The following is a 17,912-nucleotide window of genomic DNA, read 5'->3' on the forward strand; positions in this document are numbered from 1 at the left end:
ATGTTCAGTCCGATTATACATAAACCTACCTTTCCTTTGGGCACACTAGACCCTGGATTCAGAAAGTAGACAGGTATAGACAGTCCTGGATCTTTTTTTTTTTTAATGATAGTCTTACGTCATTAGACATAATTATTCTATCTTTTTTGCAAATCAAGCATTACATAATTCATGGTACAACACTAATTGATCACCCTGAAATATCTGTTGTTGAGAGAATGCTGTTTGAAAATAATTGAAAGTGTCTCTAAGTTCTTTATATCGTATACTTAATGTTCTGTCTAATTGTGACATGCAGAGGGTGAGGGGTGTGTAGGAGAAGGAATTAGCAGTTAATATAGATGAGGAAACATGGGACTCAATTTGGTCCAACGCAAAAAATAATAATTTGTACATGTGCAACAGCAGTACAAATTCAAATTGTATGCAGATTACACATATGCTTGAGTCAAAGGTATTTTTTCTTTTTTTTTTTTTATAAAATTTTTTTAAAGGAAAAAAAAGGTATTTTTTCAACCACTCTCTCTCCTTTTTATGTCTTAAATGCAAAACCTATGCGGGAACCCAAATTCGATGTTCCTGGTCATGTTATAAAATTCAAACATACTGGTCTAAGATCCTCTGTGAAGAAAAGAAAATAATTCAAGTAAATATTCAGATGGGCACAGTTACATTGATCCTGCCATGAGACAGTTTAATCAAGAATATTTACTCCGGTTCACATTGTACATAATGAGGCAAAAACTGACAAACACAGGCAATGAAGAAGAATTTTATTTTTATTTTACCAACCAAAAAAAAACCCCAAAAACATTCTTCTCCAGAGGATCAGCGGTTGGCACAAAATGCTTCCCTGAATATCTTATCAGCATCATCCATACTAGCGTGGACCGGGTCTACAATGTGGGGGCCCAGACTTGGACTACTTATATTGGACTGGACCTCTCCCTTATTATTTTAAAAAGTCTTTGGTTCGGATACATTTTGTTCAGGGATGTGTCACTTACAGTGTATGTTCAACCTGCCATTTCCTGTATGATGAATTTAATCTTTCAGAGCTGTTGCTTTGTGCTTTGCTTGTTTGGGTTGTGTGGACTCATTTGTTTTACGCTTTATGTAAAGTACAGTAAAATAAATAAATAAAATTAATCCAGTCAATTGAAGGCATTGAAATAATGAAAGAGTCCTCTCCGACTCTATGAGTCTTTCAGTGTCTCCTTCTCCAAACTGCTGCACCAACGCACATTTCAGCGCATCTGGCGCTCACACAGTGCAGGGTTTTATTCACGCACGAACCAAATTAATAATCTTAAGATTTTATTAAGTGATAAGTTTCAAATTTAATCGCAGCAGTCGTCTTGTTGGTGAAGTGAAGAGAAGGCGAAGCTGCGACCAGTGCAGCACAGTGACTATTCTGTGCTTCTCACATTTAAACACTTCAAAGAAGATTCAGCACCATGGACAGCGTCTCTGTCTCTCTCTCTCTCTCTCTCTCTCTCTCTCTCTCTCTCTCTCTCTCTCTCTCTGTTACATACACACACACACACACACACACACACACACACACTGAGCGTCTCTTCCGGGCGCTCTCTCGGCAGCTGGCTCAGAATCAACTCCTCCCTCCTGTGTGGTGGCTTTTCCGACCAAAAGATCCTCAGACGTGAACAGTTTCGCTGAGGAGCACTTTACTCCCCCCTTCAGCCCTCCCCCAGCTGCCTGCCCCCTGAAAAAAAAAAAAAAAAAAACATCCAGGCGGACAGCCGAGGCGTCACTTTCTGCAGAACGACCTGAGTGAACGGAGTTGAGGTGTTGGATAATCGGGTCTCCAGTCGTACTTCGTCCGGATCTCCGTCAGCGATGGAGACTCGGGCTGGCTCCCGCCCAGGCTCACGCGTCTCTCTGGGTCTCTGGCTGATGTTCGCCGCTCATGCTCTCCAAAACGCCAGGGCGGAGATAAGTAGCGGATCTTGCCCGTCGCCTGTTCAACTTCACCGGGGGGAGCAGCAGCTGCAGACAGGGGTGCGCTCCGACCCCGCCGAGGAGATGGCTGAGGTCAGGGAACCCGGGGTAATTGATCAGGAATCTGGGATGCTTGGTACTTCTGGCCCTAATTTAAGTTTTGAAGTTAAAACCGCCGGTTCTGAGTCTGGGCTGGCCGAGGATGCTGCGCTCGGGAGAGCCAAGAGGAGCGCTCCAGACTTCAACGAGTTTAGCGACAGCGACTGGACCGGCCGGACCGCGCAGCTGGATAGCCAGAAACCCGGCAGGTCGGAATTCGGGTGGGCAAGGGAGGATGGGAGAGGAAATACCCGGCAGGATGAGCCCATGAGCAGCAGCACCTTCGCTCTCACGGGTGACTCTGCGCACAACCACGCCGTGGTCTACTGGACCGGACAGAACAGCAGTGTAAGTGGAAATTCGCTTTTTTATCTTTTCCCTTGGCTGATGTGTGTTTCCGTGCGGATTAACTCCGCACAGCGCGCACTTTGTGACGCTGTTAACAGGTGCATCTCCAGCTACAGATGCGCACCGACGCACGCCGCCAGACCCGAGAAGCATCGCGATTTGTGCGCACCAGACCCCACCGTCACTTCTTCAACTCCTTCCTCGTTATATTCTCGCTTCAACAATCGACTCAGCTGATTTTTCTCTCGTTCTGCGTGTGGCCTTAAAGGCGTGATTAGGTTAAATATTTTATCTTGAGTGTGGAGATATTCAGAGCAGATCTGAGATAAGCGAATGCATGATTCATTCCTCCCTGGTGATGCCAGCTTTTCAATCCAAACTAAGTGACTGGGGACTGAGGGACCCCTGAATTATTAAAAACGTTTCAGAGAAACCCTAAAATTCATTAGATTCAGGATTTCTCTTTTTTTTTAAATCTGGACCTTTATTATCATATATTAGGACATTTAAAAATCATAAGCATCTCGATATAAGTGACAGATGTGGCTTTATTTGGGACCTACATTTTGCTGTAAATATCTGTTATCCTTAAGAACATGATGTCAAAAGATGCCACCCCTTGTTGCATTACCACACACTTTCCAAAGGGGGTGTTTGGAGGTTAGGTCCAACTGCTGTCTGCATTATTACACAGAGATGTGATCGCTATTCCATTAATTTCATTCAATTTGAGATAATGTATCAGCTTCATCTTTACACGAAAATGTTTAAAATCTCAGACTTGCACGTTGGAACCTCTGGCCCTTGAAGCGCATTGAAATGAATGTGCAGGTCAAAGAGATGTGCAGCATTATGCGTCTTTGCAGTTCTCACACCGCCACTTCACGGCTCTCCGTAACATGGAAGTCATTCAGAGCCTGTCCAGAAATCAGCTGAGTACTCCTTTACTGGAGGAGCATAATGAGCAAAATGAATCAGAACCATTTTACATGACTGTCTCTGCTCAGCATAAACCCATGGGTTCTTCTTTCTCCAGCTGTATTTGTTGTTGTGGCTGCTCTCTTAGGCTTTATTCCATTAAAATGAGAGGAAAATGTAGCGCATTCAGTCTTGTCTGAGCTGATTATTGCATGGTCCGTGAGCTTGTTTTTTAACCCGCAGTGAAGACCGAGGCGCTGTGTGTGTGTGTGTGTGTGTGTGTGTGTGTGTGTGTGTGTGTGTGTGTGTGTGTGTGTGTGTGTAATTTCAGGACTGTGTGCTGGATTTAGACGGCGAAGGTCCGTTGCCCCTTACATTTGAATATTTAATGTTTGTCTTGAAGACCTCTGTTTCAAAGTTTCTTTCCTGCCAAAAACAGGATTTGTCAGGGCAGAAGCAGTGAGGGTCCTAAAAAGGGGCGATCTGCGGCTGGTGGTCATTCTGCTGATGCGTTAGAGAAAGACAGATTTAGCTTAAAATCATGTATCTTCCCTCTGGAAATATGGAGACTTGCTTTAGCTCTTAAAATTGTCCACATGTTGTCACATTAAAACCACAACGGTCTGTATAATTTGGAGGGATTTTATGTGATGCAAAAACACAGAGTAGTCCTTAATTGGGGAGTTTTTCTAAATCAGATTCTGAGAACTGTGGTATGAAGTTGTATTTAGTCCCCGGAGTAAATACTTTGAAGAACGTCTTTTTTGCTGCAGCTGCAAGTCCTTTGGGGAATGTCTCTTAAAGCTTTAGACATCAACATTCTGGATGGGTTGCCTATTCTTCTTTGGCGATCTCATGGAGATTGGATGGTGAGCATAATATGAACATCAGTTTTCAGGTTTTTAGTGGATTCTCAGTTGGGTTTTGGTCTGGACTGACTGGGTCATTCTAACAGATAATTATGCTTTGATCTAAATGGCTTAATGGAAGCTGTGAGTGTATGTTTAGGGTTGTTGTTCTGCAGGTGAACCTCTGCTCCAAACACAACTACTCTGCAGCCTTTTTTGTTGTTTTCTACATTTCCTGTCTTTGTATTTCAAATATACCATTTAGAGAAGCTGGTTGCTTACATGTGCCAGGGCAGTTTTGCTCTAAAAAAATATATCTGAAGATAATTGTGTGATTTACTTTATTTAATGGAGACTTTATGAAGCATCAAAGTAATCTGTTCACATTGCTGGAATATGAACCTTTGTTTGTATGACATTTTGCAGCCTCTTAACTAGTTTTCTTCCAGGTTGGCTCTGTATTTAGCAACATCCATCTGCTCACCATGTCTTACCAGCTTCAATGTGCTGCTGAAGAAAGGCATCCTCACTGTAGGATGCGGCCTCCACGATGGTGTACCTCAGGCTGGTGTGTTTAGCAGTATTTGATGTGTCCTTTTCATGGCTTGTGTTGGGGAAAAAAGAAGAAATAACATTTATCAGTGGGGGAACTCGGAGGTCTTTGGGTGACTGGGATAATGTAGACACAAATTGTAAAAAAAAAAAAAAAGACTGTACAGGGAGTGCAACTTTATACCATAAAATAAAGTACAATTGAACTTCAGACATGACTGCTTATGGCTTCTTCTTGCCACTCTTTCATAAATTGCCAGAGCTGTGGTTTGCACAACTGATAGTTGAAATCCCATTGGTGTCTTCTACCTGAGCTGTGAATTTGTGCAGCTCCCCAACACTTGACTTGGTCCTCTGGGCGGTTTCTCCGATTAATGCTCTCCTTGCCTGACTTAGGTGGACATCCATCTCCTGGTAGGTCTGCAAGTGGTTCATCCTCTCTCCAGGTCCAGATGATGGATGGGCCAGAGCTCTGGGAGATGTTCAGAGCTCTGGGATGTTGTTGTAGAACCTAATCCTGCTTTAAACTGGACCAGAACTCTCTCCCTGACCCTTCTGCTGGGTTCCTTGGTCTTCACAATACTGGTTGTTCTCTAATGTTCTCCAACCAACCTCTGAGGCGAGAAACAGAACATGTGGATTCACAATGAGATCAGTACAGTACAGACAGGGCAATTCTTTGTTCAGAGGTATGACAGTGAAGGGGCCTGAATATATATGCGCACCACACTTTTCAGGTTTTTATATGTATTGAAATGTTAAAAACTATAATTTCCCTCAACTTCATTATCATCCATAATTTATTGCTACTCTATACAACAAAGTTTTTTGTGTGACAAAAAGTGAGACAGTTAAAGGGGTAGGAATACTTTTGCAGGGTACTGTAGTAGATCAAAAGCTGAGTGGCAGGAGGACTTAATGAATGGGTGGATGACTATCTTTGTTTGGCTGGTTTAACCTTTACTGTTGGTGCTCTCAGTCAGCTTTGATCGGAAGGAGAGAAAACACCATGAGCTGTTTGGTCAGACGGAACCTCCTCAGGTGCCGTTTACTCCAGACGGAAGCAGCTGTTGCACAGCGTGCCCTTGTCATTCATTTCATGCTGTACATTTGTTGTGAAATGTAAAATAGAGCAGAATAGAAAGTCCTGTACTGTCCCACAGTGGGTAAGTTTGGGCGTAACAGCGGCAAAAACACGTAGACAGGCTGTGCCAGAGTCACTTACTGGATTAAGTATTGTGAATAAAAAAATCTCATTTAAAGTTGTAACGTAAAAGAGAATGAACTTATCAGAAAGGGCAAAAAGAAAATATTCTGCAGTTATTTATTGATCATACAGCATATTTAAGAGAAGATGCATATATTACACTGTATTACATTCAAATAAAAATGTTACATTTAATTTGAATAGAGGAAAGACAGCAGCCGATTTGCAGAACGATGTGAGGAAAACATCCAATATGCACAATTGTACAAGCAAACCCCTCAGAGAAGCTAAAACATGAGCAAAATGAACATTAGCATCTGAGGTCAGATGTTAGATCAGAACCCGTGTAACTAGTATTAGCATGTTTGTTAACCCTTTTTGAGCTTGTTGTGAGCAGCAGAGATTATGAAATTCAGCAGTCCTGTGGAAGCGCATCCAGGATGCAGTAGTCTGTCCCTGAAAGAGCTCTGCAGCTCTGCAGCAGCTCCATGCATGGAGGAGACGTTGTCCCTCAGTGATGGGATTTTCCTTCCAGTCCTTCTGTCTCCCACCACCTGCACTGGTCCAGGGAACATCCCAGGACAGAACTGGTCCTCCTAATGAGTTTATCCAGCCGCTTCCTCTCAGCTACAGACCAGCTGCTGCTCCACCAGACCAGAGAAGATGGCTGATGCCACCACCACAGAGATAAAGAAGGTCTTCAGGAGCGCCCCCATGAAGTCCAGAAAACCTCAGTCTCCTCAGGAGGTCTGCTCTGCTCTTTCTTGTAAAGAGCATCAGTGTTGTGACTCTAGTCCAGCTTATTGTTCAGGTGAAGCCCCAGGTACTCAGAAGAGTCCACTAGCTCAGCATCTCTAGGAGCACAACCTGGACTGGTTTCCTCAGATGTGTGCCTTATCCCTGGTGAACAGCAACTTGGAGGAGGAGCAGAATTAAATCAAGAGCTTTCAGCTCCCTGGATGTTCACCTGTGTCAGTGAGGTGTGTCCATGTCTGTGAAAGTCCACCACCAGCTCCTTTGTTTTCCCTGCATCTTACAGGACATGGTTCTGCTGGCACCAGCCTACAAAGTTCTGGATCCACTGTCTGGACTCTGACTCGTCTTCATCCCAATGAGACCGACTATGGCAGAGTCACCAGAAAACTTCTGCAGGTGACAACCTGGTGAGCTGATGGAGAAGTCTGCAGTAGAGGGTGAACAGAAACGGTGCCAGAACAGTTCCCTGCAGTGCTCCTGCACTTAAGGCCAGCCTGTCAGAGACAAAGCCCCATGTCCTCATACTCATACCAGTGTGTGAAAAGACAATGTCACGATGGGAATACATCTGCAATGACCTTAGCAAACTAACATCTGTTGTATATGTATGTGACTTAGAAGATCCACTACATGAGAGGACAATTAGAAAAAGACTAAACAAGTATCAAATGTCAACCACAGTGGGCCAAGGGTGATGCTATGGACTTTTCTAGAGTCAAATGTGGAACCGTCTGTTGGACAGCTGAAGCTTGGCCCAAAAAGGGTCGTTGACAGGACAATGGTCCAAACACAGCAGCAAATTAGCAACAGAATAGCTGAAAAAGAAAATAATCAAGGTGGTACGAAGTCCTAGTCAAAGCAAATTTTTTATATACATTTTTGAATCAATCAAAACTTAAAATTAAAATTTGCTAGATAAAAAAAGAAAAAAAATGCTAGATGCTTTCAAAATGATAAATTTACTAACAGATGGGCTTCTATCACTTCCTAGTTGTTCAGGCATAAGCGTTTCAATAAAAGCTGTTTTTAACTCAGAAATATGGTTCCATTTCTTGCTGATTAACTGTTCTGCTTTAATTCCTGAAGACATTCTTTCGTTGATTCTTTCTTAATTAAATTTAATTAAAAAAAGTTTCCACTTTCATTTCTGATGAGTATAGTATTTTGAGTTTTTCCTTTTAAGGCATCATTTTGCTGTAATTTTTAGAGGGGCTGTGGAGTGTGGGACATTTTGCTTTGTACTTTACCAAATATAACTGTGGGGTTGCATCTCAACATTGAAAAGTTGATTTATTTCAGTATTTCTGTAAATCAGTTCATGAAGCCATTGTTACCAGATCATAATAAAAAGCCAGAGGACAGGTTTCAGATGCACTCAGGGCCTAAAACCTACATTTTTGGAGACATGTTCTAATGTTGGTTCATGTTGACCATTATTACATTTAGATTAAAAAGAAGATCACAAGGCAGACGGTTCAGTGAAGTACGGGGGCGGCAGTGTCATGCTCTGGGGACGTTTTGCTGCAGGAGGGACTGGTGCACTTCATAAAAGAGATAACATCAATAGGAAATAACATTATATGGAAATATTGAGGGAAGCTAAGACTATGTTTTAGGAGCGGCATCACAAACCCCGGATCTCAGTCCCACAGAAAGTATGTGGGCAGAATTGAAAATATCTTTGCAAGCAAGTTGGCCTACAGTTCTGAAACAGTTCCACCAGTTTTGTCAGCAGGGAAAAAAGTTTAGTATATCATCTTCTTCTGGTATTTAGCAAATAAAAATAATTAGTGTTTCCTAACTGATCGAAAAAAAGAGTTTGGTCTCATTCATCGTCAGACAGTGAGGAGGGAAAAGTATTTTGTGCATTTTCATACAGTGTAAGCATCTGGTTTCAATTGTGTATATGTTTCACTTTGATGATTATTTGTTGGGATGCTGCTGTTTTATGTTTGTTTCTTTGTTTTCTTTTCTTTTCTTTTTTGGTCCATATGTTGAACGTTAACAAGGTTTGTTCAGGTTAAAATTTCAGTCGCCCCAATGGTAAACACACAAAATTCTCAGATGAATCACTGCAGCAGTCATACACATGTTTTAAAGAGCTGACAAAATGCTAAAAACTGACACAAACTCATAGAGGCATGCTCTCGAGGGCACAGGCCCTATTCCACTGACCTTTAGTCAACATGCCAATCCCCCGCGCCATGGTCGACCATTTTACCGCCCCAGGCCTGAATGGCAAAAAACATAAACGCAGCTGAATGCGAGCTGGCCGACTTGCAACCTTTTTGGTTGACTGACCACAACATGGAACATAAATTCACAACCTCTCTGGTCGAGAGACTTCCCCTTAGTTGTGTTTCATCCGGACCGGTCGGCCGTGTCTTGCACCGCTGCTACCTGTGGGAGCGTGCCTGCTGCAGTGAACTCCCAGGGGGGGTTGTGGTGCGTCCTGTGAGGCGTGCACACCAGGCTAATGCACTCCCACTATCTCTCAGTGCCTGTCCAACAGGCTGTCTTCACCCCCAGCGGTACGCTTCGCTCTGCCTGCTGTCAGGCCTGCCCTCGTGTCTCCGCCTCGGGCGGCTGCAGGTTGTGTTGGAACCCTAACCTCTGATCATATAACGGTAGCCAAGTTGAGACTGGCTGTCATTTATCATACTGATGAACATAATTCAGATGAAGCGTCCCCGCAGCGACGTGACAAGCTCTTTCCGAAAGTATTTTTGAAGCCGTGTAGCCTCTCAGCCTTGGCAGTCATGAACATAATAGCACCGTGAGTGACAGCTTGAAGACAAAAATGGATAGCAGTGTTATCATGAAACATTCATCTTTTCTCAGGGAACCTTGAGATCGCCTCTCGACAGCATATTCAAAACAAATCTGTCCCTTTCAGTCCTTTTGGCTGCCAGAGTTTCCCTTACCTCTTTGAAATGGTTTGATGTGCTCCAGCACGTGCCGCTCCCATTGTTGTCAGTACGCTTGAAAAAAAAAAAAAAAAATCAGCATGAGGCGCAGAAGATGCATGCAAGACTCAAGAGGTCTTTTAAATGGGTTGAAATCACGCCGAGGCAGGTCATGCGTATCTGGCAGGTCATCAATAGAGCTGACTGTGTGCTTGAAATCCCTAAATCCCCCTTTTGAGCAGCAAAGGAGCCCATGCAGACTCTCATGAGCAACATTTAAAGTCAAAAATGTCACACGGCAGAGACAGCCAGGCTTGTGTGAAACATTAAAAGCTCTTTCCTCTGCAGGTTATTGGATTCTTCCAGAGCAGATGTCGATGAATGATCTCATTTTGTGAAAATGGAAAAAAAAGTCTTTCTGCTCAAATATATTTTGTTGAACACTCATCAAAACTGGACTGACTTTGATTTGCATTCAATGGTTATTTAAGAGTTTCCCCTGTGAGGAAAATAAAAGCTCCAGAGACCTGCTAACAAGGACGCAGCTCTAAACGGGTCAGAGATGGTTCTGTTCCTGCTTACTGTCCATTAAACCACCTTCCCCTTTTGGATAGACAAATGTTAATGCATAATAGCTTTGTTTCCTTGTTCTAAAGCAGAGACGCCTGTATGTTTTTTAGATGTTCCTGCTCAAACACAACTAAATCAAATGTCTGAATTAACTCCTCAGCATCTGATCTGCAGGGACCAGCTAATGAGCTATTTATTTGATTCAAGTGTGTTGAATAAGGAAACATGTGAAGGTTGAAGGACACCAGACACCACAGAACTGACTTTGGACACTTCCATTCTAACGGAAAAATCATTGCTGATCATATTCTGGTCTATTTACCCAACAGGTTGGACAGCAGCAATGGCTTTACTTTACAACCACAATTTCCAATGTATCAAATGTATTTTATGTAATAATCCCACACAAAGTAGAGTATAATTGTGAAGATGAAGTAAAACGATACGTGGTTTTCAACATTTTTCACAAATTAATAATCTGGAAAGTTGTGTGTGCAATTATATTGAACCTCTTTACTCAGAAAGCCCATCCGTCCGTCCGTCCGTCCGTCTTCTTCCGCTTATCCGGGGTCGGGTTGCGGGGGTAGCAGCTTCAGTAGGGAGGCCCAGACGTTCCTCTCCCCGGCCACTTGGGCCAGCTCCTCAGGAGGAATCCCAAGGCGTTCCCAGGCCAGCCGGGAGACATAGTCCCTCCAGCGTGTCCTGGGTCTTCCCCTGGGCCTCCTCCCGGTGGGACGTGCCCGGAACACCTCACCAGGGAGGCGTCCAGGAGGCATCCTGACCAGATGCCCGAGCCACCTCAACTGGCTCCTCTGGACGTGGAGGAGCAGCGGCTCTACTCTGAGTCCTCCCCGGATGACTGAGCTCCTCACCCTATCTCTAAGGGAGAGCCCAGACACACTACGGAGAAAACTCATTTCAGCCGCTTGTATCCGGGATCTCGTTCTTTCGGTCACGACCCAAAGCTCGTGACCATAGATGAGGGTAGGAACGTAGATCGACCGGTAAATCGAGAGCTTCGCCTTTTGGCTCAGCTCTCTCTTCACCACAACGGATCGGTACAGCGCCCGCTTCACAGCAGACGCTGCACCAATCCGCCTGTCGATCTCTCGCTCCATCTTCCCCTCATTCGTGAACAAGACCCCAAGATACTTGAACTCCTCCACTAGGGGCAGCACATCCTCCCCAACCCGGAGAAGGCACTCTACCCTTTTCCGGTTCAAGACCATGGTCTCGGATTTGGAGGCACTGATTTTCATCCCGGCCGCTTCGCACTCGGCTGGGAACCGCTCCAGTGAGAGCTGTAGATCACGCCCTGATGAAGCCAATAGGACCACGTCATCCGCGAATAGCAGAGACGCAATCCTAAGGCCACCAAAACGGATCCCCTCAACACCTTGGCTGCGCCTAGAAATTCTGTCCATAAAAGTTATGAACAGAATTGGTGACAAAGGGCAGCCTTGGCGGAGTCCAACTCTCACTGGAAACGAGTCCGACTTACAGCCGGCAATGCGGACCAGACTCTGACACCGGTCGTACAGAGACCTGACAGCCCTTATTAAAGGGTCCGGTACTCCACACTCCCGGAGTACCCCCCACAGGATCCCCCGGGGGACACGGTCGAATGCCTTCTCCAGATCCACAAAACACATGTAGACTGGTTGGGCAAACTCCCATGCCCCCTCCAGAATCCTGCTGAGGGTGTAGACCTGGTCCAATGTTCCACGGCCAGGACAAAAACCACACTGCTCTTCCTGAATCCGAGATTTGACTATCCAACGGACCCTCCTTTCCAGAACCTCAGAAAGCACAAAATGAAAATATGTTTTAACCATCTACCAGAAGTAATCTATTTAGTCATATGTGTGTTCTTTAATAAAAAGTATAAAGTGTAAAGGCAGCTGTTCTGATTCTGGCCCATTACTGCATTTAGCCCCATTATTCAGGTATAGAAAACCTGGTTGTCTTCAGAAGTGTGTCATTTGTTTGTAATTGAATCTTTGTCTAAATGCAGATGTTCTGTTTCTGGAGGTTTGTTAGAGAACTATAGAGAACCCAGCAGACAAGTCAGAGAGAAGGTTCTGGTTCAGTTTAAAGCAGGATTACATTTAAAAAGTGAACCAGGACAGTTGTCCATTTTATGTCAACCTTTCATTTCCAGCTAACACATACATTGTCTGCTGGGTTAAAACCAAACAATCATGTAATGTGTACTAGAATTTTTTTTTACCCAACCTGCCTGTGGAACTCCTCAGTTTTCCGGGTCATTGCCACAGCAAAGGCTTAAATGGGAGGCAACCAGACTTTCATTAAGTTCTTTCTGAAAATGTTCTGACACCTATCCAGGAGTCTTTGTCAGTTCTGGAGGCGCTGATCAACCTGCAGTTGGAGCGCTGCTGTTTTTCAGGACATGGATGTCCATCCTCCTAGGTCCAGTCCAGGTCAGATGTACATCAGTGACCCACCATCACTGTCCTGGTGGTTAGAAGCTGCTGCTTGGTGTGAGTGGAGGACTTGGTCACCTGGATCATGATGAGATGCTGATGTAATCTCTCTGGAACGTGTTGGAGGACCGAGCTGTAAACTCTGGAGAGTTGGAAGCTCAAGCCTCCTCCTCTGTTCATTGATGGCTTTTCTCTTTTAACCAAGATGGCTTCTTTCATTCCTCTTTCAAACCATCTGTTCTCCCCGTCCAGGATCTGGACATCATTGTTGTCAAAAGTGTCTCCTTTGTTCATGAGGTGCAGGTGGACTGTTGAATCTGGTCCCTAGCTGCTGGTGCTGCTCTATGCGTTGATGTAGCTGTAGTTTAGTTTCTCTGATGGAGTCTGAGCCGTCCTCTCTGCATTGGACTGCAGACACAACGCCGCTCAGCTGTGGTCTGGATGTTCTGACTTTGGGATGAACCAGTTTTTGTCTGAGGGTGTTATTAAGTTTGAAATTTACTGGTATGTTGTGTTTGGAGAATATTTTCCTGAGTTTCTCAGAAACTCCTGACACATCTGGAATGGTAATGTTCCTGCGTCTCTCTGTTTTCACCTGTGAGTTCGATGCTGTGTTGTTTTTTTCTGCCAGCTTTGTTGGCTGATTTGACAAAGGCCCATTTAGGGTAACCACAAGCTTGCAGTGATTTCCTGACATGCTTGTGTTTTTGTTTCTCCTCTGTGGCAGAGGGAACGTTGTCAACCCGGTAACTCAGAGTTCTGATAACATAGAGTTTGTGCTCCAGTGGGTGATGGGAATCAAAACACAGATATTGGTCTCTGTGTGGGCTTCTGGCAACCTTACTTTTGAAACTCATCTTCCTCAAAGTGTACCGCACAGTCCAGAAAAGGCAACATGTTGTTATTGGCGTCCTCTCTGGTAAACCTGATGCTGTCCACTGAGGTGATGTGGTTGGTGAATGTCTAAACTTCCTTAGTTTGGATTTTGACCCAAGTGTCATCCACGTATCTAAAGCAGTGAGTTGGTGGTGTTCCCTGTAAGCACTGAGTGTCCTGCTCTCCACCTCCTCCAGGTACAAATTGGCCACAGCGGGTGACACTGGGGAGCCCATGGTACGCCCATGTTTCTGTCGGTTAAAGTTGTCTCTGTACTTGAAATATGTGATTGAGAGACAGAGGTCCAACAAGTCAGAAATCTGGTTTGGTATTAAATTGGTTCTTGGTCTTTTAGTGATGCATCATGTTCCAGCTGAGTCCTGACAGTGCTCTGATGTCAGGATGCAGGTGAAAAGAGCGGTGACATCAAAGGAAACAATGGTTTACCCCTGGTGACAGTCTCAGGTGTCGGACTTTGAAAATTAAGTCTGCTGAGTTTTGTACGAGGTGTGGAGCGTTTCCAACCAGCGGAGCCAAAATTGTTGCCAGATTTTTTTGCAATTTTGTATGTTAATGCTGTTGACGATGGGTCTGAGAGAAACCCCTTCTTCGAGAATTTTTGGAAGTCCATGTATGCGTGGAATGGCCTCGCCTGGGTACAGCTCATAGTAGCGGGAGCGATTGATTACTTTCTGTTTTTCCAATCATTGTAGAGAGTTAGTTATTGGTTTAGTCCCATTTCAGGGTCCCGTATGTGTTACTGTCCATCAGTAAATTCCTTATTTTCTCATGGTAATCAGTTGTGTTAAGTACCACTGTGGATCTGCCTTTGTCTGCTGGCAAATTTATGATGTTGCAGTCTTTGCTGAGGGATGTAACGGCCATACTTCCCTGTGGCGAGATGTTTGAAGGGGGCATTTTTGCACTGGAGAGTGCTGCTGTGACTTTTATCCTAAGTTCTTCCTCTTCTGCCTCTGACATGTTGTTATTTCTTATGGATGATTCAGTGGCAGTGATGATTTCTGTTATCGGAAGTTGCTTAGGGGTTATGGCAAAGTTGTGACCTTTGGACAAAACATTCATCTCTGTCTGTGTGAGTTCTCTGTTGGAGAGATTTTTCGCCCACTGTTTCTGGGTGATATTGCGTGCATTCTCACCACGTTCCCTTTACTGTACTCCAGCAGTACAGTAGTGGCGCTAGTTTTCACCAGGAGAGACTAGAGTTTGCGCTGTTGCCTTTCTTTGCTCTTAGAGTGTTTTAAGAGCTGAGCCTTCACCATTAAACAGATTACCTCTTCCAACAACGGCAATTAGAGTGACCAATTGACCTAAAAAGGCATATTTCTGAGACTCTAAGAGGAAGAAGGAGTACCTGGAGAGAACCCACATGTACACCGGAAGAAACTGCAAACTCCCTTTTCTGCAAAGTGACAATGCTAACCGTGCTGCTCCATACTGCCTTTGATTGATGTTTTCTAACTCATTTAATTTTAACATCTTTATAAAATTTCCAAATGAACATCATTTCATTTATTGATTTATAAAGCTTGAAAACATCCAATTCAATTCAGTCCATTTTCATTTATAAAAAATTACGTATTTCCAAATAAGAAGATATAAGCGTAGCTATAAAATTATGAAAACGCTGTCTTTTGCAGGCTTACATGACACATAGAGACACATTTGACTTATATAATTTAATGCAAGTAATTCTACTGATCTACTGGGTCCTTAATTTTTATTTTGTATTTATTTATATTCATTTATTTGAATTAGGACAATGCGCATTTATCAACATGTCAGAATAAAGCATCAATGTAAATATACCAGAATTAGCACAATAGCTAATTTGCATCCGCTGTCCTAAGGCAGGTAAGAGCAGTGGACATTAAACAAGACAGTAAGGGAGAGAACTGAGTGGACACAAACAGATAAGATGTCAATAACAAAAAATCACAATAAAATTAGGTTAACAGGCCCATGGAAATGGATCAATTTACCTGTGAACACATGTCTGGTTAGTTTTCAACAAATGTTCCAAGGAGAATTTAAAATGAATGTAGGTGGCACAACCCCTAACATGAGCTGGCAGTGTGTTCCATAACTACTTAATTCAAATCCATTTAATTAAATTTAATTTATATAGTGCCAATTCATGAAACATGTCATCTCAAGGCACTTTCCAAAATCAAATTCAGTCAGATTATACAGATTAATCAAAAAGTGAAGCAAACAACAAATAGAAAAAAATAACAGAAACTTTAGGGTGCATAACTGACCCCTGACTTTTTTCTTTTTTCATTTATTTTACGTACTTAGACTATGTTCAGCAAAATTCAGTTTTATTTATATAGCGCCAATTCCCAACACACGTCATCTCAAGGCTCTTTCCAAAGTCAGACTCCATCAGATCCTCCAGGTTGGTGAGAAAGTTTCCTCTCTAAGGAAACCCAGCAGGTTGCATCAAGTCTCTCCAAGCAGCATTCACTCCTCCTGAAAGAGCGTAGAGCCACAGTGGACAGTCGTCTGCATTGTTGATGGCTTTGCAGCAATCCCTCATACTGAGCATGCATGAAGCGACAGTGGAGAGGAAAACTCCCCTTTAACAGGGAGGAGAACCTCCAGCAGAACCAGAACCAGGCTCAGTGTGAACGCTCATCTGCCTCCACCCACTGGGGCTTAGAGAAGACAGAGCAGAGACACAGAAAGCACAGAAGCTCACATTGATCCAGGACTTGTCTATATCTACTTTTAAGACTAGGCTTAAAACTTTTCTTTGTGATAAAGCTTCTAGTCAGAGTGGCTCATGTTACCCTGAGTTATCTCTGTAGTTATGCTGCTATAGGCTTAGGCTACTGGAGGACATCAGGGTCTATTTCTCTCACTCTGCTGAGTTCTCCTACTGCTCTCCAGTTTGCAAATGTCTGTTGTTATTTCAACTTTTAACTTTTTGTTCATTGTCATTTTTCTCTTCATAGAAGGTGTCCAAAGATTACAACTTCTGTCTTGTCAGAATTTAAAAGCAGGACATTTAAAATCATCCAGGTTTTGATATCATCAAGACATGCCTGCAATCAAAGTAATTGATCAGATTCATCAGGATTTATGGATAAATATAGCTGAGTGTCATCAGCAATAACAGTGGTTAATGCTAAGCAGCTTCTCTCTGTGACTTTGTAACAAGTGCTATGGTCCAGGGGTAGGCATGGCTGAGGGGTAGATGTGAGTGTAACACTAGAAAAAAGGATTTAGCCAAGAGTTATTGCTAACATGAAGAAGATTATTTCCCACTGACTTCCTTTCTGTTTTCCTCTTTCAGGATGGATCTTTCTTGTTTCCTTTTACACCACGGTTGAGATCCATGTTTTTAAAAAAACGGTTGGTCAAACCTGTGCTAACCATGAATCACTATATGCTCTTTGACTGTACAAATTCTCAGTAGAGCAGGACACATCAATGCACAGTCTATATTATTTTTCTTTTGCTCCTATTCATTTTTTTTATTCAAACCTCCTTTGACTTGGCAGAAATGTAAAGCTGGACCTCACAGCAGAGCTGTGGCTCAGCCCGATGCTCCTTCTTCACCTACTCAGAATAACCTGTGAAGGATGTGTCATAAATTACACAATTTGGCAACAGTTCAGAATATGATTTCAGCCATGCAGAATGAAAACTAAAAAGGTTTTGTGTGGGATGAGGAGCATTAGTTAATTACGTAATTTCTAAAATAAAACAACTCCACACATATTGCTTTTAACATCATCCACCCTACATGACTGCACACAAAAAATGAAGCGTTTTTTCTCTGTCAGAAGTTTACTAGGTCAGCGCATTTTCAGCATTTTGTAACTCCTGTTAAAGGTCACCGGATGTACTTTACAGAGTCACATTATGGTAAAACTCTCCTCACCGCAGAAGCGCTACTACATTAAGAAAGCCATTGAGAATGCCATCCAATCAGGATGCATTGCACCTGCAACTGCAGCACGGCATGGATCCTGGATCACATCAAGCTGCTAAAAGGCTTTCAGGAAAGGTGCAAAGTAGAAACCCAGCCGGCCCGACGAGAGGCTTTAAAAGGGTACGTTCGCCAAACCTAATGGCCTCATTATGTTTCCTGTATGATTGCCATGGCGGCTGCCGGGGAGGCACCTCGCTATGACTTCAGAGTGTTGAGTGTAATCACACGCTTGGCCACTGATCCTCGTTTGGAGTACAAGGGTGCTCACATTATTTGTGTGAGAGGACAAGATGTGTGTGCGCAGCTCCACAGAAATCAGAACACTTCAATGCCAGATTGGATTAAGATTCATTGGGGAAAAAAAGACGCTTTTTCCTCCTTTATCCTCTATTTTTTCCACTTTTGCGTGATGTATTAAGTTTATTTTTTGGCTTGGAGACATAAGCGGGAATTCTACATTTGCAAAAT

At 43.4% G+C, this 17,912-nt stretch overlaps 1 protein-coding gene across 1 annotated transcript in view; it reads left to right on the plus strand.

Moving 5' to 3' along the window:
* Positions 1 to 1,603: 1,603 nt before the first annotated feature.
* The window catches only part of sorcs3 (sortilin related VPS10 domain containing receptor 3), a gene marked incomplete in the record, with an annotated part of 346,527 nt that continues 330,218 nt past the window's right edge, over positions 1,604 to 17,912 (plus strand). The window contains 1 exon segment of the mRNA XM_036137616.1: positions 1,604 to 2,406. Within this exon segment, the coding sequence (XP_035993509.1) occupies positions 1,858 to 2,406 (549 nt within the window).

Source organism: Fundulus heteroclitus, chromosome 5 (genome assembly GCF_011125445.2).
Source record: "Fundulus heteroclitus isolate FHET01 chromosome 5, MU-UCD_Fhet_4.1, whole genome shotgun sequence".
Taxonomy (NCBI): Eukaryota; Metazoa; Chordata; class Actinopteri; order Cyprinodontiformes; family Fundulidae; genus Fundulus; species Fundulus heteroclitus.